Source organism: Meriones unguiculatus, chromosome 3 (assembly GCF_030254825.1).
Source record: "Meriones unguiculatus strain TT.TT164.6M chromosome 3, Bangor_MerUng_6.1, whole genome shotgun sequence".
NCBI lineage: Eukaryota > Metazoa > Chordata > Mammalia > Rodentia > Muridae > Meriones > Meriones unguiculatus.
Genome location: NC_083351.1, coordinates 49,902,596 through 49,927,801, shown reverse-complemented (window position 1 = coordinate 49,927,801; position 25,206 = coordinate 49,902,596). Strand labels below are relative to the sequence as shown.

The 25,206-nt window shown below is 40.4% G+C and overlaps 1 protein-coding gene across 2 annotated transcripts; it reads right to left on the bottom strand.

Moving 5' to 3' along the window:
* Positions 1-1,052: 1,052 nt before the first annotated feature.
* Kbtbd2 (kelch repeat and BTB domain containing 2) lies at positions 1,053-23,401 on the bottom strand. 2 transcript variants are annotated; one of them, XM_021657870.2, is made up of 4 exons: positions 23,263-23,401; positions 12,843-13,328; positions 5,152-5,317; positions 1,053-3,736 (listed from the first exon to the last, which is right to left on the bottom strand). In XM_021657870.2, the coding sequence occupies exons 2-4, from the start codon at positions 13,010-13,012 to the stop codon at positions 2,201-2,203; spliced, it is 1,872 nt and encodes a 623-aa protein (XP_021513545.1). In that variant the 5' UTR covers positions 13,013-13,328; positions 23,263-23,401; the 3' UTR covers positions 1,053-2,200. The 2 variants fall into 2 exon arrangements, with proteins under 2 accessions (XP_021513545.1, XP_021513546.1); XM_021657871.2 differs by lacking the exon at positions 23,263-23,401 and adding an exon at positions 22,994-23,130.
* Positions 23,402-25,206: the final 1,805 nt, after the last annotated feature.

Here is a 25,206-nt window from a genome sequence, read left to right as displayed (position 1 = left end):
ATGCTAAGGAATGCATGTGGTATTTCAGTGCTGGATGTTTTCCTAGTGTATGTGGGCCCTGGGTTCAATCTCCAGCACTTTAAGTATCCAACGGAGCTGGTCTTCCTTCAGGAAGGTCTGTAAAAATGACCAATAATGTCTGCAAAGACTGGTCACCTACAAATTCTTATGTAAGGCCTGACCAACAGTACTCAACTGCAATGCTTCATTTTTCTAAGAGGTGTAACTACAGGCCAAGCAACTCTGGCCTGACTATCTCAATTTTTTTTTTCATCCTCAGCAACGAGAAAGGCAAGCTCACCAGTGCATCACTTGAAGAGGCTGTCACCTTCAGCTTCTGCCCATTCTCTCTCAATGCGTTTCAGCTCAACTAGTTGCTTCTTTTCCTCAGCTGCTACTCTCCTTTCCTCCTCTGCCCAAGATTTCAGGTAACTCTAGCGCTTAGTTGAACTTGATGAGCGGAGACACTTGAACAGGAGGCACCATCTTGTCCGTGACCTTCGCGCCCGAAGATCCCTATCTCGACAACCCCAGTCAATTCTCTTTATCTGCAGACATATCCTAAGACTCCTATACCTCAAGCTAGGAATAGTTATTAAGTCCTATATATACTGTTTTCACACGCCGCCATTATAAAACCTTATTTTATAAATTGGAAACTAGATCAACAATTATGATGGAAACTAGAAGATCAACAATTACTTAAATGTGGTGCCTCCATGCCACAGTAAACCTGGAATGAGTTTTCTGACTAAAAGTTCTGTATCTTATTAAGTACAAACATGCAGCTTAAAGGGACAGTTTGCATCAATTTCAAACCTACAAACTGTTCATTTCTACAATTCTTTACTTAGACCAAAACTGATGTTGGATAACGGGGACTGCAGAAAGTGAAACAGCAGCGAAAGGGGACTCAGTCTGTGTGAGTTTGTATCTCAAACAGATTTTTGAGAAGCCATCTACAAGTACCTAAGCTGGCCAACAAAACCTCAACTGAAAGTGTAGCTAGAGCACTCCCATCACAAAAGAAAAAAACCAAAACAAACCAGATATTGATTATATACAATTTATTTAATAAATTAATGTCATTCAAAATACAGTGCCAGAGCATTATGCAGTTGAACATGCCAGCCATGTTTGTCATGAGGCACCTGTGCTCATGTGACATTGGTGGCGCCCCACTACTGCTAGTGGTTCCTGGGATTAATGCCAGAGCAGTGCGAGTATCTGCTCTTCTGCACAGTCAGTGCAGCCAATCCTGCACGGTGCAGCTTCCTAACCCTACCCCCCCCAAACATACACACGTCAGGTTAAAAACACACCTAAATAGATACCTACACACAATCACTCTACAGTAATGCTCGTTATTAAATTAAGATGTAATGACCTGGTTAATCCACTCTAAGTCTTTTTAAGATGGAGAACTACATCAGCAGCAGGTGGTTATATGCATGAGCCAACGTTAACGTAGTATAGAAAGTGGAGACATTTACTGATTAAAGCTCCACATAGACCCGCACAATGAGGGACTAGCAATTCACTTGCAAGCCCAGCAACTTAAGTCCACACCTGGTAAGTGACCAGCTGACTGGACAACCTGTATTCTAGATAGACAAGTATGTCAGTGGGAAGGGAATACATGCACCTATAGAGTAGTGAGACTGATCCTGCAGTCACAGCTTTCCCTGTGTAATACCATAGACGTATAGGAGATCTTCCTCAACAATAGTACAGGATTTATAAGACATTTCTATACCAACATGAACATTAGTGTTAAGTGCAGCAGAATTGTACTAGAAAAACTATATTCCAGGACTTTAGAAGTACAGGAATTCAAAACATATACTAAAATAATCTCGGCACAATTTTTGATATACCACACTAGGAACAGAAAATTACTTTTAAAAGTGAAGTTCTGGACTGTACATACACAGGGCTAACAATGTTAGATAATCCAGACTCTTATGCTCACATGATACACATAAAAGTTTATCAATTATCAAATAAGCTATTTCATATTACAGAAGCATATCTTTCTGTATGACACACTGATATATATTATACTGATGCAAATATTAAGTAGGGCATAAAAATAAAATGTATCAAAGATAGATTTTTATGTACTCGTACTTAGTCCTTTTATATCCTCTGGTTTAGCAAAGGATATCATGAGTCTGGCTTCTACACTCCCTCAACTCCCCTATACAGGGGGAAGTCCAACCATTTCTCCATCCAGTTCAAACTCCTCTGTTCCATCTGGTGAAAAAAGGTAAGTTGGTGGTTTCCATGGAGATTCTTCAAGACAGGATGGATAAAGTTTCCCCACAGTGCATCGAAAATCTCTCCCTAGGTCCCACAGTACACGTTCAGATATATGCTGCCTCAGAGACCACCGGTCAAGTTCCAGATCATACTGGTAGGTGACATATTTAGCTCGTTCATTTAAGTGGGTTTCTCGCATAAACACGCAAAGAGAATTTGAGATCACAACAGCTCTAACACAGGGATCAGAGTACCTTTTAGCAGGGATGTTGGCTGCCATTTTCCATTCATTTTTATTCACATCATAAATTTCCACAGTTACTGAAGACCCATCGACAGTGCCAGAGGGCAGTCTTATGCCAGAATTGGTAGCAATATGTAAGCCTCCGATATAGAAAATTTTATCACCAAAAGCTGCAGCTGAAGCAAAAGATCTGCTAGTCTGCCTCATGGCCATTTCTACCCATGAGTCAGATCTCGGAAAGTAACAGTACATGAGGTTTAATGTCATCACATAAATACAGTCGTGAACCACAACTGCTGCACTCCACTGCCAAGCACAAGGCAAAGGGCTCACCATTGTCCACTCATCCTTCTCAGTGTCATATCTTTCTACAGTCCTCCGATTAAGTTCTCCTCCAACACTATCTCCTCCGATTGCATAGATATAGCCTTCACAGCAAACCAAAGATGGCTTCACACGGACAAAAAGCATCGGCGTCTTTGGAAACCAGGTATTTTGTTGTGCATCAAACCAGTAAAAGCAATTCACAGTTCTGAAGGCAGTCTGCAGTTTACTTGTTTTACTGTGATTTGTTTTTGTGTTTTTCAGGGGCACTTGGCCCCCTGCTATGTAAATATCATTATCAGGGGTTACAACTGTCCCAACCTTATGCAAATCAGCTGGTGGGCTGCATAACTTGTAAACTTTTTCTGCCTGTGGGCTATAACAGACAGAAGAGTAGAGACTACAAGGATTTTCTGATGATGCTTCAATGAAAATCATCATCTCCTCTTTAGTCATCCCAAGTCTTGGCTTGAAAAACTTGGGCATGGACTTATAAAGACCCTGAACCACAACAGACTTGTCGTTGGGTGGGAGACCTTGAAACCATGCTCTCTGTGTGACTTCTGAAAGTGCATCAATTCTGATCTGGCTAAGAACTGAAGACAAATACTGGGATCGTGACTCGGTGTTGTACTCTAGCCAAAGCATTGCAGCTTCTCGGACTGTTTCTTCCTTTTCTACATTTAAATTGTCACTACTTAGAATGTCTATCAGTAGATCGTGGGACAGCTGCATGAATGCTTCCTGGTGATACACAGCAGTGAACTTGTGCTCCACCATTCTTTTAGCACTTTGCTTTAATTCTTCACAACTGAAGAGATCAGCAAAACTCAACAACCGCACACAGTTCTCGGCATTAATTTTTTTAATCAAATATTCTCGACAACGCTGTAACACATCTTCTACCTAAAATGAGGAAAAAAGGATAAAATATGAAAAAAATTTAAAAAGAAAAGATGCTAATAATTGGAACCTTGCACTTAGAGCCAAACTCCCACCCTCCAGTTTATTTTTATCTAAGATACAGGTTTCTCACAGCAGACTCTCCCATACTGTCAAGTTTTACCTCCAGATTTATGTTTGGGATAAAAGACAATTATTTTATTATTTCCTCCAATAATAAAATTAGCCTTCTAGACTATACAGTTTCCCATTTCTTCCTCTTGCCCAATGGCCTAATCTACCTCTTCTATTCAGGTGGGGAGTGAGTGGCACACATTGGTAATCTCAGATTTATGGAGCTATTTAAATTATGTAAATGTCTATTTAATGCTGGTTCCTGAGGTCTGAAAGTTCTCCCTTGATAGAAACTTTGTTTCTTTTTGTAGACAGGGTCATGTGACACTTGCTGAGGTTACCCTCCACTCTCAGCCCTTCACTTCTTCCCACCTATCAGCTGCTGAGAGGATGGCACTACCCCACCATGTCTGGGAAACACCAGTGTCCAAAGTATAAAGTATTATTCCAAAGCAGGAAAAGATATCATTATAAATATTAAGTAATTCATAGAATCTAAATTTGTCTATGAGAATTCTATCAAACATTAATGAATTTAAGCTTTAACCACAAACACTTTTTTTTTAAAAAACATTTTTTACAAGATTTCTTTATTATGTATACATAACTCTGCCAGCATGTACACCTGCACACCAGAAGAGGGCACCAGATCTCATTATAGATGGTTTATGAGCCACAACGTGGTTGCTGGGAATTGAACTCAGAACTTCTGGAAGAGCACTCAGTGCTCCTAATCTCTGAGCCATTTCTCCAGCCCAACCACAAACACTCTAAAACAGAAACTTGAAATCTAAATTCTGATGTGTCTTAGGTAAAGTATGAAACTGGTATGAAATTGTCTCTTTCTCTTTCAAGGAAGGGTCTCCCTGCATATGCAGAGCTTGGAGCTCCCTGGAGTTTCTAATTGTCCTGCCTCAGCCTCCCCAATACTGTGATTACGAGTGGGCACCATTATATCCAGCTTACTTAATTTTAATTTCTAGTTTCTATAATCGAACCAACACAGATTAAGACCTTGTATTTTTAAGTGTTAGCCCTGGAAAAATGGGGAGGGGGAAACAAGCTTAATGTTTCTACACCAATATGGCTGTTACTTTAGCACACACTTACCTTTTTAATTATATGCCTGTCATAAAACTACTTAGCAAATGAGAAAATCCCATTTTTTCATTTCACATTTTACAAACAAAAGTTGACCCATTTACATATGCAAAAACATTGCATAGATAAAGACATCATCAACAAAGTTCTGTTTCTTGACAAAATAAGCTGCCCCCCAGCACTGGGGAGCAGGCATGCTTTACCTGCAAAAAGCAAGCTGTTTCATAGAGCTGCTCTACAGTGCTGTCATTTACTGCCAAGTTTCCTGTGTATGCATAAGTTATTATCATCTGCAAGGCGGCAGCATCCACATTCCTCAGATGTACATGTGTCTGCTTGCTTTCACTTAGTCCACTCATGAACATGGCTCTATGGGAGAAATGGAAAACAAGCTTAATAAAACAAAACAAACTTGCTACCATAGGATGTTGACTTAATAAAATGTTAATTCAATTTACTTATAGAGAAGACTTTCAAAGACAATGGGAAAATCATATATAATCTGGCTGAAGACAAGCCAGACAATAAATAACTACTATGTCATTCGGATGGAGAACATCAAAATTAATTTATTCTTCATAGTCACAGACTGGAATACAATTCGGCAATAAAATAGAAGTACTGATAAATAATGAATCTCAAAAACATTATGTTCAGGAATACAAAGACCACATAATGTATGAGTTAATTTACATGAAATGTGAAAAACTATCAAGTGTATAGAGACAGAAAGACAACTAACTGGTAGTTACCTCAAGCTGCAGGAGGAATTGAGAAGTGACTATAAAAATGAACACAAAGCAACAGAAATGTTTTAAGTTAGACTGTGGGAATGGTACTACAATTCTGTCACCCTCAGAATCCAACAAGTAAGATGATTCCTGGATACAATCAGCACACAAAAACAAAGATACTAAGTCTGCTTTGTTTTGTTTTGTTTTTTTCAAATAAGGCATATTTGTAAAAAACCTGTACACATCTTTTTATTATCTATTCATCTATCAGCTACATACCTACCTGCCTATGTAAGCTGGCCTTGGATGTCTGAGTATCCTGCTTCTCCCTGTAGTTTCTGAGAGTATAAACACTCCGTTATGCCTGGTTTATGTGTGCTGGGAATCAAATCCTGGACACTTCATGCATGGTAGGTATATATACCTACTGAGCTATACTGCCATCCAGCCCTTCATAGGCAGCTTTCAATACCTCAAACAATGTAAATATACATGAAAGTAGCTGGATATAAAGTTTTCTTAGAATACTTTCTATTTGCAGCTGAATATATGGTAAGGAAGCTGCAGAGAGCTGACTGCACACTTAAAGTGGATAGATTTTATGGTATATAAAACACTTCACCTTTAAAAAGCTTACAAATCACTGAAGAATTTCCTAAAAAACATACACTGAAGCTCCATTACAAAAAGTATGCAGGAAACAATGCTACAAAGACTACTGATACTGTGGGAATACAGATTCCGACTCTTTTGAGACTGTATCACTGTGTACCTCCAGCTGTCCTGGAAACTTACTATGTAGACTAGAAGATCCACCAGCCTCTGCCTCCTGAGTGCTGAATTAAAGGCTACCTTGCCACTATACCCTGCTTGGACTGTAACTTTTAAAAGTCTACTTAAACAACCAAACTTGTTTTTATTTATTGTGCATGTCTACAGTGTGTAGAAATAGGGTGCAGGCCACAGTGCATGTGTGGAAGTCAGAAAAAAAGGTTCTGGGAGTCACTTCTGTCCCTCCATAGTATGGAACTAACTACCTCAAGTTGCACACTTGATGGCAAGTGCTGAGCAACCTTGTCAGCTCACCTACTAGAATAGTTATTAGCTGGAAGAATATTACTGCATGCACAAGCGGGGAGTGGGGGTGGGGGGTGGGAAGCCCCTGTATGGGGTGATTTAAGACTAGGTACCAAAACAGACACTAACTTGAATCCCTCAAAGAGATGAGGAAGACATCCAATTTTGATAATATAATATGGGACATAACCTCTCAGAGGCATAGCTGAATAAAGTCCATGCAGTATAGTAGAATATGAACTTTAAATGGGAAGGGCTGGAAGGGCAGTTCAGTGGTAGAGCACTATTTGTAACACACATGAGGCCTTGGGCTTAATCCCAGTCTCCCCTGCTGCCTCTGAGTAATCTTGCAGACACTGAAGGAAACACTGTTTTGAGCTTATATTAACCATGATGAATTCTTCAAGATGAACATTCTATACACAGACAGAGCTCCAAAGGTTGAAAACTAGAAAAGTGGCTATGAAACTAGAGCAAGCATCTAGCTGCTCTAAATAGATTATGCTAGGAGTGAATACAAAAGGCTGATAAAGCCTAGCTACTTTCTGAACAGGGAACAAGATATTGCAGAAAGTAGATAAGAGTCAAAGCTACCTGTTTACCTTCAATAAAATACCTGGAAAAAATGTTAACCATTAACAAATTGTAAGGCCAAGAAGGAAAATTCATCATTGGAAAAAGGTGAGTCAACCGTGCATATGTGGATACTAGTAGAGTCAAAAGGAAATATAATCACCAGTAAAGAATGCAAAAGCAGAGGAGAACTGGAGCTTAGGAGTTAATGCAGGAGCCAAGGCTCAGCTATGAAGTACCTGGTTAAAGAAGAAAGATCCCTCCCATACTACCGCCCCCAACCGCCCCCCCCCAAGAAAACGGAACCTAAGAATCCCAGCTTAAGAAATACACAACATAGCCGGGCATAGTGGCACACACCTGCAATCGCAGCACTTGGGGAGGAAGAGGCAGGTACATCTCTGTGAGTTCAAAGCTAGCCTGGTCTACAATGTGAGTCCAGAACAGCCAAGGCTACACAGAGAAACCATCTTGAGAAAAAAAACAAACAAAAAACTAGCAGCACCCCCACACACACCACACTACAGCATACATACAACAATGACATAGAACTCAGTTTGGTTTTTTTTTTTTGGGGGGTGGGGTGGGGTGGTGGTGGTGGTGAAATGTTCCTGAAAACAAACAAAACAAAACTATGAAATGTATGCAACACCACTCAGCACAACTGAAATATAAATATCAAACTGTGAAGAGTGAGCTAGCCAGAAGGCTGAGGCTACAGTTACAGAACTATAAGTTCAAAGCCAGCCTAAACTCAAAAATTCGGAAAGGGTCAGTGTATCTCAATGGGATAACTCTTGCATTGCCTATGTGACTGATACCCTGAGCTTAATCTCCAGTAACTATAAAGCAAAATAATAATAGTATAGTAATAAAATTAAACCTGTAGCCAGGCACAGTGGCTTGCACCTGTAAGCCCAGCATTTGGGAGGCTAAAGAGATCACCGTGGGTTCAAATGTGGGCTACATCAATTCTAAGAAACCACAGCTGTGAAGTCAGCAGAAGCCCCATATTTGGCCTCTGCTTCAGTTTCCATCTCCAGGTCCCTTGCCATGGCTTCCCTTCATGATGGACTATAACCTATGAGCTGAAATTGTACTCATCCCCTCTCCACCCCCCAGCAAAAGATACACTGCAAAAAGGAACTAAAGTTACTGGTGATTCCTAATATAGCACAAAATGAGCAATAAGGACACACATTAAAATCCAGGCAAGCACAGAGGGAACACAGGCACCAATAATGTCAATTAGGGTGGCTCATAAGTCCCACCTAAAGCTAAAGGATGAACAAAAATAAACATGACTGAGTCAAGAAAGTGTTCTTAGAAGAGACCCATAGAACATCTACTACCAGCTTCACCTGTCTGGTGAGGGGGAGGGAGAAGAGGGGAGGAAGAAAGAGAAGGAGGGAGAGAAAAACAGAGGCGAGGAGGGAGAGAATGAGAATATATGAATCATACTTAACACAAAACTCTCCAACCTGGAAATGAACTACAAGAACTCTTGAAAATAAGTGCAAGATAAGTGGTTTTTACATTCACTTCAGTAGAAGATAGTTATCTTAGGGCATAAAACATGGAACAAATGACTATACAGATGACAGTGAAATGGTTGATATTGTCACTAAAACACTCAAATTTTGTAAAGTAACTGCTTCCTGAACACCAAAAACAGAAGAAGCCTAGCCAACATGACCATGGACACATTACACTTAAAAGTGTAAATTTTAAAAATTTACATTTATTCGCTGATTGATTTACTGTGTGTGTGCGCGCGCGCACACCCCCGCCAAAAGGCAACTTGTGGGATCTAGTTTTCTCCTTCCACTATATGGGTTCTGGAAAATGTAACTCAGGTGTTAGGCTCAGTGACAAACATCTGCTTTGCCAACCTTTAAAACTGGCTTTTATTTTTTAATTTAAAAAAATTATAATTATGTAACTAGCTTAAGCACCACAAAAGTGCTGAGTCATTCTCAAGTAGTAAGTAACTCAATCACTGAGTATAAAAGATTCAGTAAATTTTATTTATTTACTTACTAGTAAATTTTAAAAAGATGCAATCATTACAAAGGAAAAACACTAGCTTAAAGGCAGAACTCTGGTTCTGGGGAGATGGCTTAGGAGGTAAAATGCTTGCTGCATATATATTGAGGATCTCAGTTAAAATTCCCAGAATCCACTTAAAGGCAGGTCCTATAGGATCTGTAATCTCAGTTCTCTACAACAGACGGAGAATCCCCATCAAGGCTGGTGGCAAACAGGGAGACACTGTCTCAAACAAAATGGGAGGCTAAATGGGACAACTGAGGTTTGTGCCCTGACCTATAGGCATATAGTACAGTCCCCTACATATCCTAAACATATACCACATATAAAAAAAAGGAAATGCATAATTAGTTGTGTATGTAACAACTCCGAATTCTAAAGACAGAATCCAGCTACGAACACCTGAGATATATTACTAAGGCATATACCATAATCTAGTCAGTACAAATAAAAGACACGAAAGGGAAAAAATTAGTATATTTCCTTCTTGTGGCTATAAAATTAGTCCAATCTCAAGGTCTTAATGATATGAAGTTTTAATTATACACATGTACTAGACTATTCTATGCACTCAGTAAATGTTAAGTGTTTGCTTTAGAAAAGTCATGTTTTCCCATAAAAGCATGGAAGCTAAAGAAGGGAACTATAAGGTAGAAAGACGGCTCAGAGGTTAAGAGCACTGGATGATGTTCCAAAGGTTCTGAGTTCAATTCCCAGCACCCATATGGTGGCTTATAATGTTATCTGGTGCCTTCTTCTGGCGTGCAGGTGTGCATGCAGACAAAACACTGTATATATAATAAAAAATCTTCAAAACAAAACAACACTGGCTGCTCTTCCAGAGGATCTGGGTTCTGTTCTCAGCATCCAGATGGTGACTCATAATCATGTGTAACTCAAGTTCCAGAGGATCCAACATCCTTTTCTGGCCTCCATGCCGCCAAAGATATATATGAACTTAACTTGTAAAAGGTGGCTTAAGGATAGCTCAACAGAGCTAGCTGCTCTTCCTGGGTTCAATTACCAGCACCCACATGGTGGCTCACAACCATCTACACAACCTAAAGTCCTCCTCTGGCCTCTATGGGCACCAAGTACACACATGGTGCAGACCTATATGCAGGAAAAACCACTGTACACACAAAATAGACAAATAACGAAAGGAACTAGCTACTAATAAATAATGGAAGCCTTGAAAATACTGTTGCATTTAAACCTGTATCATGACAGTATAAATTAAGATTAAAGTTGTTCCGTCTTCAAAAATTGTAACTCAGGAAATTAACTTGATAAATAAAGCACTGAAAAAACCAACAACAAGACTTGGCAGGTAAAGACCCTTCCTTGCCTGCCAAGCTTAATGACCTTAGTTCAATCCCTGAGACCCACAAAGTGAGAGAACCAACTCCTCCAGGTTGTACTCTGGCTTCCGTATATGAACTGTTCTGTGAACACACATGCATGAATGCATGCACATGCACACACTAAATATGATTAAAATGTATGTAACATAAAACATTTTTTTACAATCACAAAAATGAAGTGGTAACAGAAAATATTAATAGTTTTAATACTATACCAGATGTCTGCTAAAGTAACTACTCGATTAATAAACTGAACCAGGAGAATCATACAAATTCACAAAATAGAGACCAACCTGGGCAACAAAACAACTCTATGACTTTGCAGATGTTAATCAGGAACAAAAGCATAAAGTTCCAATAATGACTAATCAATTTGCAATTTACAGTCATTAAGAAGAGAGAACTTATGAACTCAGGTATCCATTCACTGAACCTATAACCCTGAATTGCTACCAGCAGCTAAGACAATGGTCTGAAAACAAAAATGACATCATAGTCATATGCAAAGAAAGCTCTTTAATATATAGCTTTTAAATCTGCACTGGAGAGCCACCAAAACATAATTTCTGGTGTTGAAATTCAGTAACCTTCATTTATAAAAAGCACCTGATTATCACAAACAGGCTTTGTAACTGAGAAGAAAATCAGTGTCTGAAATGGCATTACAAAACAAAACAAAACAAAACAAAACAAAACAAAACGCCCACAACATAAATTGAAACCAAAGTGACTGGAACCACACAGGCGACTGACATGTTGGACTCTGGTTTGGTGATGCTGTGCTGAGGAATGTGCCATCTTTACACTCTCTTGTAAATCAACCTCCAAAGTCAGTTTTGTCTCTCTTACTTACAGCTGCCACAAACAGGGAGCCAAAACAGATTTTTGTAACAGGAATACATTTAGTATACACTTTATTTTCTCTCACTCATCTCTTTCAAATGTTGAATAAAATGTCTCTTTCAAATGTTGAATAAAACTCACTTGAAAGACAGAAAAGGAAAGCAGCTTCTTTACCTTAGCTTCTATTCTCTAGAACCTTAAAGATGGAAAACATCCTGAGAGTTCAAAGTTTTATTATTTGTCCACAATGGACTGTAACCTGAAACTGAGCTAAAATAAGCCTTTCTCCTCTAAAAGAGGGAAAAAAAAAGTTTTATTATTCTAATGAATACAACTAAATAAACTTCCCAAGTTGTGAGACACAGAGAGCACCAACACTGCATGGAGTCTGGTAATGCTAAGTGTGTACCACAAGCATAATAGTAACCAAGTTATGTCCCTGAAGGTGGTACCTATTATTGTTTTTGTTATTTTTGAAGTGAGTATCTCAACAGCATCAATTATCCCCTAAACACTCTGAGTATAACTCTTCAGTTTACAATAACCATGAATTTCTAAAATAAGAGTAAATTATTAGTCTTTTTTTCTTTTCAAGAAAAAATAGTATTTTTAATTTTTATGCCACCCACAGTAAAACTTTAGTCAATTTCAACAATTTTTTGTATTTAATACTGTTGCAAAAACTTCATCTGTATTTTACACATATTAAAAATATGCTTTGACAAGTACTGCATCTTTTGAAGTAAAAATGTAAGTAAAACCCTGAGATACCTTAACATTTAAGCTGGGCATAGTGGTGCATGCCTTTAATCCCAGCACTCTCCGATGCAGAGGCAGGCAGACCTCTGTGAGTTCCAGGCCAGCCTGGGTCACATAGTGAGTTCAAGGACAGCCAAAGCTACACAGTAAGACTCTGTTTTTTAAAAAAAAAAAAAAAAAAAAAATTTAACATTTAAAAGATTTCCTATTAATAGACATCATCCCAGTCAGTGAGATGCTCAGTGCATTCCAGTGCTTGTTGAGCAAGCCTGGCGACATGAGTTCCTTTTTCAAAATCCACATAAAGGTGGAAGGTGAGAACCGACTCTAGCAAGCAAGCTGTCCTCTGATCTCCACCATGTGCTCTAACATACTTAAGTGTGCATGTATATGTACATGTGTACACATGTATATACAGACACATACAAACACACACTGAAATAAAGAAATTTAAGTGACACTTTTATTACAAAGTAAGTAAGATAAACTACTTACCTGAAATAGGAGCTACATGTTGCAAGAACCATCTTATGACACGGGAATTCAGTGCCCTCAACAATTAACACTATATCAGTAAACAACTGCTGTTCATAAAACAGTTTCAACTGTTCCAACAAGGAAACAGCATATTCGGTATTGATCTGCCTCTCCTCTTGAGTGGACATGACTGCATTCCATCAATATCTCCCAGAACAGAGCAGAAAAGTTTGTCTTGATGGAAGGTCAGATGAATACTTCAGAAATAACGGAGGGCGTCCACTTGCTGTTATCTGCAGCATCCAGAACCAGAACTGACACAACCACTACAGTATCTTGTTACAGGCTTACAATCTTTGCTAGGTCATCCTGCGCTACAGTTTTTCAACAGATTCTCGAGACATCCTGCTCAAATTTGCAACTGTGAAGCTCATGAATAAAAGAGAAAAATACAGGAGGTAGATTTTGTTGCAACATCTTATGTTCAGTAGGTTTTCTGCAGAACTAAAAAGAAAAAAGTCCAGTTAGAATACAATGTAAACATTGATTAAAAATCAACAGCTTTTGATAAGCATTTCATTTATGTGAAGTCATAATCAACTTTAGATATCTATAATATTTAAAATGACTAGGCTGTAGAAAATTAACAGTTGTACTTTAAACTTTTTGCCTTCCATACAAGATATAAACATTCTAGAAAATAAGCAAATGAATAAGCAGCCAATTTTAAGGTTCTTTAAAGAATTTTACCTTCGAGTTATTTAGTAGCAACACATGACTGTAACTTCTGGGAAAACCAGAACTCCAACAGAAGCCCTCTTTTGTGGTGGTTGTCACTCTTATGTTCATGAAGACTACACAATAACTAGATCCAAACTGTTATTTCTAAAGTCTAAGAAATTCTAATGTATACACATGTCTGTTTGTGTAGGTATCAAAGACATGTTTTAAGGAGATGAGGATAGTGCCTGGAGCCTTGCAACATACCAGCAAGCACTCTTCCACTTAGGCACAGCTTTTCCCTAAACTATATACAAGAAGTATGTATAATTTACCTATTTGTGGTGTTTTCTTGGAAATGTTTATGAGTCAGAATAACATGTTTTTCACAGAAACACTGTTACCATACAAACTATAATATTTTCTAAATTAATGTGTGAACTTAAGTTGTCAGAATTTTATAACAAGGTTAGAGTAAGTTACCCTAAAGACTCAAATAAATAAGCTACAAATAATCTCTGGGCATGTATGTTTGTGAAGGAGTTTCTAGATTAAACTGGTTGATGAAAAGACCTACTGTAAATGTAGGTCCCAAACTCTGGGGTCCCAGACTGAAGAGAAAGGAGAAAGGCTGCTGGAAAGCAATACTTGCTTCTCGCTATGAGGTGATGCGGCAGCTGCATTAACCCTTGGCCCCCATGGATTATACTCTCAAATTATAAGCAAAAATGAATTCTTCTTTAAGCTGCTTTTATCATGCATTTTGTTACATCAAGAAGTAACACCATTCAATGGGGAAAACCCACATCTATATTCTACTACATAACATTCACTTAATAAGAGAACAAAAGACTGGAGTCAGAATGATAGCTCAGTAGTTAAGAGCACTGGCTGCTCTTCCAGGACTAGGATTTCATTCTTACACCCACATGGCAGCTCACAATCTTCTGTAACTCCAGTTTCAGGGGACTGAAGCCCTTTTCTGGTCTCCTTCAGCACTACATATACATGGTGCAACATATATACAGGCAGAAACATCCATACATGGGAAACAAGCAATAGTGGGAATTTAAAAACAAACACAAATGAAGAGGGAAATACAAATAGGTGGCTACCCATAAGTTAACCCTCCAAACTACATCAATTTTAAATTAGATAACCCTGAACTCTAAAATTGGAAAGTAAAGTAATTTTAGAATAAAACCTGTAGGAATGATCATTGGAACCATTGCATTTTCCTCACAAAGTATTAATCATTCAGGATGTCAAAGAGATCATAATGTGTCTTCTGGCCAGAAGCACACAGCTGCAGGAACTGCTAATCTGATACAGACTGTCAAGTTTCCAGCAAGTTAACTATGGAAGTGACTAAAACAGGTGTAAAGGCAAAGTGAGACTGGGTCGCCTAAGGTTTTGAAGTTATCTAGATCTGAAAAGTACATCATAAATCTAAGTTCTACTATACTATAGTCGCTGAAGTTAATACCTAATATGACAGGCTACTACCAACTATAATGCAAGGTTCCATGTTAGTGAAGGTCTGGAAAAATTCGCATTCTAAACACACACCCACAGCCCCTTATTCAAAATTCTTAGGATGAGATATGTTTTAGAGTTGGAAGTTACACATTTATAGAGGTAATGTGATATATTATCATATATTAAAACTCTCAAGAAAGCTAGGGCAGCAATCTGTAATTAAACACATCATCTTTACCAACAGCAACATTAATAGCTGCCCTGTGATTTCCACATCTGGGCTGTGCATATACAAAATGAAGGATTGTTAACTGAGATGCCCAACACCAAGATTTTCTGTAACAAAATTCCTTGCTCCTTAAAGAAAACCCTGAACGACAGCCTACATACTCTGAGCCTGTACATGATAACCCATTTTAACTTTTGTCTTGACTGGAGCAAGAACCACTTAAATTAAGCGTGTAAATGAAGAGAGATGTCTGTGAGGGTAGTTCCTGAGGCAAGGTCATCTCTTACCTAGATGATGGTTTAATCCACTCATGGACTCAAAATCAGAAGACTACTGGGAGACAGTTGAACTGAGGGAAGTAGGACTTGGTTGGAGGAATAGGTCATGGGGATAGGGGTGTTCCTCGGGGTGCTTTACCTTGCCCTAGCCCTTTTCTGTTACTGCTTTCCATCTCCCACAATGTGAGCTGCTTTACTCTATTACTCACTCACTGTCATGTGAGCTATTCTGCCACCACATCCTCCAGCCATGATGGACCAAACCTCTCCTCCTTTAAAAAGCTGTTCTCTTTTATATTAATTATACTTTATAATTAATATTATAAACTGTAGCCTCCTCCCTCATTCCCTCCCAATCCCACCCCCTTCCCTTCCTCATCTCCTCCCATGGCCCTCCACCAGTCCACAGATAGGGACTCCTCCCTTTACATCTGACCATAGCCTATCAGGTTTCATCAGGAGTGCCTGCAATGTCTTCCTCTGTGGCCTGGCAAGGCTGCACCCCCACCTCAGGGGGAGGTGATCAAAGAGCCAACCAGTGAGTTGACATCAGAGACAGTCCCTGTCCCCATGTTGGATTATCAGTTTCAGAAAAGACCCCTGGGCCTTAAAAAAAAAAAAAAAAAAAGCTGTTCTCTGAGGTGTTTGACCACAGCAGCAAGTCTCAAACACTATCCTACATTATTTACCATGCAACAACACATTTTACTAGTTTTTTAGCAGCTGTTCTGCATATTATTCTATATTATATTTAAAATTAAAGGGACAGTGATACAGCAAAATCATAGAGTGCATTCCTGGCATATTCAAGTCCATAGGCTCAATTCTCAGCAAAGCAATAACAATAAACCATATATGCCTTCTTATCAATAGATGTTGACATTCTTTATTGCACAGTATTGAAGAAACTGTTTAGTTTTTAAAAGATAATTATTACTTAAAAGTAAATCAACTGTTGTTTATTATTTACTATGTGTCAATAACTAGGTCCCTTGAGAGTTGCCAATCACTAAAGCTCTAAAACACCAAATACACTTTACTATTAACTACAAATCACAGCCAAGACTACAGCTGACTTTTTAAAAAGTCCCTTTAAAACCAATGAGAGACACCATGGGTAGGCAAATGAGCATGCAAATAACTGTAAGAAAGAAGCTGGTATCAGAAACATTTGCCCTGAAATACAGCTTTCCTTTAACTGTCATGCTTTTCTAAGGGGAAATAGGGACAAACATAAGGCCTTGCAGCTGCTAAATAAGCTACTAAGAACACTTCCAGACGAGGGTTGTTTTATTTCAAGACAGGGTAAGCTTAGGCTCCAAAGTTGGTCATTTGTTTGCTGGGGTTTTTGCATTATTTGTTTTTTTGTTTGTTTGAGAGATCTCTATATACAGTCAAGGCTGGCCACTAAGTTGAAATTATCTTACTTCAACCTCCCAGGTTGAGACTACAGGCCCCATGCCACTATGCCCTGCTTAATCTTCAAATTATTGGCAAAGACATGTGCTACTTTACTCTTTGCCTTAAGAAATAGTGTAGAGCAAGTAAAATGTCTGGATCCAGCAAACATTTGTCTACTGCTAAGAGCGGCTCCTAATGGGAAGGGAAAATTTGTTCATTATCTATTTAAATATCCTGGGTTTGTTAACATGAAATAATTACCTAATTTTAAAACAAGACGTATTATTTCAGCACAAAGATAATATACTTTGGCTCTGCCCTTCACATCTCTGTCCCAAAGGTGGCATGAAACTAAATGGACTTGGTTTCTTAATATAACTCTATTAAAAACAAAAATCAAACAACAACAAAAAAGCCCTACAAAGATGACTATACCGTTGCTTTAACCTACTTTTGTTGTTAGTAGTGTGTGAGACAGGGTCTCAGGACATATTCTCAGGCTGGACTTCTGATCTTCCTTCCTCTCCTTCCAGAATGCTATTATTATAGGGATGTATCACAACTAATTTATGTAAGTCCAGGGCTTTCTGGATACTAGGTAAGTAAGTACTTTAACTCCCCAGTTGGTGTGGGATGAGCTGGATCTCATTATATAGCTCAGGCTACCCCTAGGGTACCTTTGCCTCAGCTCCCTGGGATGCTATGAACACAGGTGCTAGAGTGTCTTTACAATGTTTCAGGTTGAATAGCTACTGACTAAAATATTTAACTATAGTTTTTGTTAAAAATATTTTCTCTTTAGATCACAAAGACAAGGAGTGGCACAGCATTAAATTACTGAAAACTGAACTAGTTAGTTAACTTTACCTGCATATATTGTATTATACTTCTCTTCAAAATTCAAATATATTTTTGTATTGGTGGTTGGTTTTTTGAGACTGGGTTTCTGTAGCCCAAGCTGTCTGGAACTGAGTCCAGAATGGTCTCAAACTCACAGTAAACCTCTAGCCTTAGCCAAGGCTGGGACTGTAGACATGAGCCACCACACCTGGATGTGGTCCAACACCTTTTACTTATTCAAGCACTACTATTCTGGTTCAGTAGACTTTGGAAATAGCTTTCCATTTATTTGAGTACCCTTCATTATTAAGGCTGCAAAAAAAATTCAAGACCAAAGTGAAAGGAAGACATCCCTCCCCTAGATATATACTGTTAGAGATTCAAAAATACTTAGCAGGGAACCTGTTATCCCAGCCAATAGCCAAGGCATGAAGAATGCCCAACTCTAAGAGCGCAAGACCCCATGTCCAAACAAACAAAACCCTCAAAACAAAAACAAGCAAGCCAACAAATCCAACAAATACCCCCCCCCCATTACCTGAGTATAGTGGTGCTCACATGAAAGGCAGCACTGGGGAGGTCCTAAGTTTAAGGCCAGCTGAGGCTAGATTTTTGTCTCAAAATCAGAAGCACAAAGGCCAGGTATAACCGTGTACATTTTTAGCCTCAGCATGCCAGAGGGAAAGGTAGGAGGATCTCTGTGACTTTGAGGCCAGCCTGATCTATATAAGGAGTTCCAGGCTAGCCTGGGTTACATAGTGAGACCCTATCTAAAAACAAAACAAAACGAAAGAAAAAGAACAGAACCATTACTTAGAGTGAGCTGATCTAAAACTATTTAACATTGCTTTGTTTTATTAACTACAGCAATATTTACATACACTTGAAAAAACACAAGACATGTAAAAGACAAGTTTATACAAAGATATACTCCCATAATCCCAGCACTCAAGGCTGAGGCAGGAGGATTGAAAAAACATTTACCAAATATAAGGACTCCTAAAATGAAGCCAGGGCAAGAGATTGGCAAGTCACTCTACATACCGTAAGTTCCTGGTTAGACCGAGTTTATGTTTGTTGTCAGAACTGTCCATTTCACTTTGCTCTAAGGGTGTAACAAAATGTTGGGAGACAGTATAGTGGTAGAATGATTGTCTAGCATGCATATGCACCCATCCTCCAAGTGTTTAAGTCTTCAGACTGCAATATTCAAACTAGGCCTGAAAGTTATCTGCCAATCTACATAAATGAAGTTTTACTGAAACACTCAAAGTGGTAACAGTAAGAATGAATTTGTTCTACACATTCAAAATACCATACTAAAAATCTAGTTTTCATTGCTACAATTTTTTTTCAGTAAATCTGTAATTACAGAATATAAACAGGAGTAAAGCAAACTTTCAGATGTTAACCAGGTAAGACAGAATGTGAAAATGAGATGTGTGAAAATGAAGTGTAAAGAGGCAGGGAAGGCCAGACAGACTTGTTGACAAGAGCCTGAAATCCCCGAACTTGGGAGCTGAGACAAGAACGTCCTAAGTCCAAGGCCACTTGGGCTACACAAAGACTTCCATGCCAGCTTTAGCTAAGAGTGAGACCCCGTTTTTAAAAAATAAATGATGGAGAATGACAGTGTGAACAAGGCTTGGAGTTGCTACGTTATTTTAGACAGGAAAAATAAGTTTTAACAAAACAATAACAAGTTTTATACTGAGAGACATTTCACAGTAATAATGTTATTGTATGAAAACTGCTAATCATCTGGGAGATGGACCTCTGGACATGAGACCCTGACTCAAATAGCAAAACACAGAGTAGGTTCTAAGTGTTTTACCCCCCCAAACCTCCCATAGGTGAAGTGATGAACATATTAAATAACTTGATTTAATCATTCTACAATGTATACATCAAACATTAAGTTGAGGTTGGAGAGATGGCTAAGGTTAAAGGTTATGTTGCTCTTATGGGGACCTACATGCAGTTCCCAGCACCCACATCAGCCTCACAACTGCCTGCTATCTGACAACTCTAACCTTCTAGAGCACCTACATACATAAAAAAAAAAAAAAAAACCTCCAAAAAAATTACATTATATCCCACAAATACACACAATCACTTGCCAGTGAAAAGTAAAACAAAGGCTGCAAGAGTGTGGCTGAGTATTAGGGCACTGGCCTAGCCTGCATAAAGCTGTATAAAGTCTTGGCTTCAATCCCAGAACTGGAAAAACAACTAGAAACACAGAGAGAAAGAGGGAGGGAGGGAGGAAGGAGAGAGAGAGAGAGAGAGAGAGAGAGAAAGAGAGAGAGAGAAAGAGAGAGAGAGAGAGAGAGAGAACGTGAGAGATGGGTATGGAGCACAAGCTACTCAGGACAATAAAACAGGACACCAAGTTCTTAGCTTGGGGCACATCCTAAAACACCATCCAAAATTTTCTCAAAGAAATGATACAGTAATGAAGGTCTTCCTCTAGAATTTAGGCTATAGGTTATTCAACTGTAGGAAGTACATCTCCTGCTGCCATCTTCCAGCACTGCAAGTGACACTACAGAAGGTTGAAAACTTGTTGGAAAGGATCCAAGGCATTCTGGATGAGAAGTATTATAGATTGGGGGTGGTGGGGGTGGTAAAAGCACATAAGCTCAAACTACTTTGAGGGAAAGCCCACTTCTTCAGCTCACTAGCTTTGCACCTTAGTTTGCTCATATATATATATAAAAGGGAATGAAAATAGAACTCTTCTATGGCCTTTTTCAGGGATTAGAATCTCATCCTTGAACAATTCCTTAAACAATATATCTATCCCCTTTCCAGAGGCCAAATCACTACACTGTAACATGCCAAGAGATCCCAGTTACAAGTCATAGTCTCCCAGAGTGCAGCTCCCTCTTTTTATCTTTGATAAAACTTGCATTATTTTTGAGTTAGGGTCTCACGCTGTTAAGTCAGGCTGTCCTGGGCACTCTATATAACCCAGGTTTGTCTTGAACTCTGATCTTCATGCACTTATGTAAATTCAAGCAAAAAGACAAGTTCCACACTATAATACTATCAGTAAGTAACCAACAACCTATGGTGGAATAACTGAGCACAGGATGCCATTTTGGATTATCACCCCTTTACCTCTCTCTCCATTTTACTCAGTCTCAAGAAGTTGTACGAGAGCTTGGCTGATACAAAACCCACTCAATCCTTTCCATTAACATCGTTTTCTTGGGTCAGTTTCTCCAGCAACAATAGAAAACAATTTCTGACAAAAGAACCAAGAACTGTATTCATATACCTAATACTGCTTAAATCAACTTGTCGTTCCTAATATCCCAAGTTATGTAAGCATCATCTTAGATACTCAAATATAAGGTTTTAAGGGGCAGAGCCTCCCAACACTGCTTATAACTACTAAAATGTGACTCCTTACTTACACACACACACCGTGATCCTGAGTGTGCTCCCCTGCAGGCAGGGAGGAGAGATGAATCCTGCTAGCTCAGGCCAACCTTACGCTACCCAGCAAGTTCCCGTCACTTAAAAAACAAACCAAGGGCTGGGGCTTCAGCTCAGTAATAAAAGGTGGGGGGGGGGGCTTGCTTAGCATTCCCAGTGTTACAGAAACAAATAAATTACAAAGGTAAAATTCTTGAGGCATCAGGAGGCACTTCATCGATACTGGACTAAGAAAGATGGTCCCATTACATTGTAAGTTCCTTACAAAAGCATGAGGAACATCCTTCATACACCTAAGACTAAAATCAACCTGCCATTCCTAACACCTAAAGTTACATAAGTATCTATTTTATTCAAACTCCACAAAACTAGGAAAGACTGGTGTGTAACAGATTGTTTCGGGGCAGCAAAACCCATCATTTTCTCAGCCCCAACTGTCTTAGGAATGTGGCTAGGAAGGGAGATAGTCAATCAACTATTTTCTAAATAGGTTTCAAAAAGGTGAAAACCTGGTATCTTTTGGCTTTAAAACTGCATCCAGTAGAGCACGACAGGCTAGTGCTGGTCTGCAACCCCAGGCAAGCCTGGGCTAAAGTGTAACAGTCCACCTCAACAGACAACTGAAGTTTCTAAGAATTTAACATTTAACAAACATCTGAAACACTTGCCATATTCAAGGCCTAAGAAATGTTCTTTACTTCTGTTAGCTAAGGGATTGAAAAAAAAAAAAAAAACTTTGGTGGCCACAGATTACTCTGACTCCTTCTTGTTAGTTCTCCTATCTCCTTACGTTATCCGTAAAGTTCACATATTTTACAATACTCACTTATGGACATTAAAGGGGGAATAAGTACAGTACTTATCCGAACAGAGGAAATAACACGGTGGAAAAACATGGACTACAAAGCCAGCTCAACACAAACGCCATAGCTGCCAAGAGTTATACCCTCTTTAAGATTTCTGGCCCTGATCTGAAAGAACCTGAAAAAAGCACTAAACTTAACAAAAGAGCAAAGCAAAAAGGCATACTGTAATCAGATCGACGAAAAGAACAGCAACATTCCACACCAGACTGGGAAAAACAAGTAACTGACTTGACTCTTCAAATGGACCTTAGATTACAAAGACCCACTAAACGAAGGCATTCCCTCAACTGCAAAAGACCTGGTCTACATTACTCAGGTTGGGGGAAGAATTCACAACTTAAAAGCAACGAAGAGAGAAAAAAAAAAGCATAACGTATTAACTAGTTGCTTCACAAGAAGGAAAAAATCATCAGTCAGAACACACTGCTGATAGAGCTGTTCCTCAGTGTCTGCTCAGTGAGCCAGACGTACAGATTCATTTATAAACAACACGTGACCAGCACGATCTTCCCCCGTTTTTACAAAGCTGAAATAGCTGTTCACAAAGTCTTCCCAATTTTACTACCTTAATTTCTTGTATTAACTTAGAGGGACAACCAAAAAAAATTTTTTAGAGATCTGCAGCCCAGAGAATAGATACCCTTTTTCTTTAAATAGCTGTAAAAAGGAATCTTAAACTACTAGGCCAGGGATGTGGGGAAGGGGAGGGCGAGGGGGGGGGAAAGCACACATTAACTCAAAACAACAGAACTACAACAGTGCACAGTCAATTCCACGGTCTTCCGATTTATCGGGAGCTGAGAGTCGAGTTCAAACGCTCGATTTCGGTGTAAAGCAAACAGGTTCAAAGGGCAGCTTCCCCTTCCCCGCGCAGAGCACAAGCAGGACGAGGACGGCAGGACCTCAGCTAACCTGAGCCTCTCCTGGAGACTGCCGATGTGCCCAGGGGGACAAAAAAAAGACAGGACGCGGTCGCCCTTCGCCGCCTGCCGAGACACGCGCGGGGCAAAACAGCTCTGCCTCGGAAGGACGCCGCCCGAGCCCCGCGCAGGCCGCGCCGGAAACACCGCGCGCTCGGCGGAAGCGCCTGAGTTTGAAAGCCGCCGCCGCCGCCCCAGCCCACAAAGGCCGCCCGCCTCGCGCCCGCCCGGGCTCCCCTCCGCCCCGGCCGCCCGGCTCACCGCGCCGCTCCGCCGGGCTGCACTCACGCGGCCGCACGCACGGCGGGGGCGTGGCGCTGCGGGACCCGCGCCGCTCGCTTCCGCCCCCGCTTCCGTTTCCTCGCGCCTCCCGGGCTGGACCGTCACGGCCTGCCGCCCCGGCCCGCTCTAGCAGCGGCTCTGCGGCCTCCCAGGTGCCCGCGGCTGGACCCCGCCTTCATCTGGCTCACCGCGCCCTTTTCCTCTGCCCCACCGGAAAGCCAAAACAATTGGAGCCGCGCAGGCGCGGGAAAGGAAACGGAAAGCAGGAAGGGCGGAGGCGGTGCGAGGTGACGCTGGCGTCCGAGTCGGGGCTTCCCGGGCGGCCGCCGGGCGGCCAGGGCGCGTGCGCAGAGCGGCGCCGCCGGGCTGCCGGGGCTCAGGCGTGGCCCGGGAGAAGCCGTTCCGAAAGCTCTGTTCTGCTGCGCTAGGAGTTCTGGACTGCCGCAGTTGTCCCTCCTTGAGGCGTCTCCCAGAGATACAGACACTTGCAGGCTTGGTCAGGAGTGGGGACCAGTACCACACCCCCGGAAACTGAAGTTGGGGGAGGAGGACGTTGGGCCGTTTGCTGAATGGGCTGTTTCCGTAGTTCCATTCTCCAAGGCCCTCGGATTTTCAAAGCACCTTCAGTTTGGTAAGGCCTGGGAAGTATTGGCACCACGGAGAGAGCCCGCAGTTTGGAAGCGAATGGGTGCAGAGGACGGTTTCCACAAGTGACGCCTCCAAGTCAGTTTTTACTGCAATGCAGCGGCCACCCTCATGACCCAAGTTTCAAAGCAAAGCCTTGGAGCAAGTGCTTGTGGTCTGCGCCTGTTTTGTAACTCCCGTGGCTTTTGTTAGCAAAGAAAAAAGTTGTAGATTTGTTTGAAAGTACTTGTCACGGATTTAAAAAACAAAAGACATTCAGAATTGCGTACTTCCTAACGTCAACTGCTGGAACAAGACCCTTGAATTTGTAATAATTCTTTTGCCTCAGCCTCCCAAAGGCTGCGATTACAGGTGTGAGCCGACACACAACATATTGTAAAGCCTTTCCTAACTTACACTTCTGCGCCTTCACATCATCCTGAGCATACTGCTTCCATAGAACTTAACTCACTGTTGGTTTATTTCGATCTTTTCTTCCAACACTCCCATTCCCCTATGAGACTTTCATTTTGGTTACCAGGGTATTAAATATTTGCTGAATACAAGATGTTCGATTTTGAGAACTTGGGGGAAAAAAAAAAAAGCTGGGTGCAATGGCACATGCCTTTAATCCCAGTGCCTCACATGGATCTCTTTGAGTTCGAGGCTAGCCTGGTCTACAAAGTGAGGCAGGACTACACACAGAGAAACCCTGTCTCGGAAAACCCAAAAAAGAAAAAAAAAAAGTGTAATTTTATGTGTATGGATGTTTTGCGTGCCCTTGTGTCTGTATACTGCAAGCATGCCTGGTGACCCTTGGATGTCAGAAGAGTGTTAGATCTTCGGGGACTGGAGTTACAGTTAGTTATGAGCTACAATGTGGTGGTGTGGGTGTCCACTGCAAGAGTCTTAACATGCAGAGAAACAAACTGCAAAGAGGTCAGAAAGAAAACTCTGTTCAGTCTGACTTAGCCAGGCTAGATCAAACTTACCAGAGAATCTGATGCCAGGTGGTTAGTTACTATAATATTTAAACACAGTGCAATTTGGGGAAAAAGTTTCCTGGTGTGATATAATCCATGGTGCACAGAGATGTAATTACATTGAAACTCAACTCAAAAATACTTGTCATTTCTTCCAAGAAGATGGATGGGTTCTAGAAAGAGGCTACCAGTTTTAACTTTAAGGGCCTAAGATCTATTAATGGTCTCTGACCAAGACAGAGTTCAGCATACCTCCCCAAAGGATGGAAGGTAAAGATAAAAGTCTGGGAATGGAGAGTCTGTGATAACCACCCTG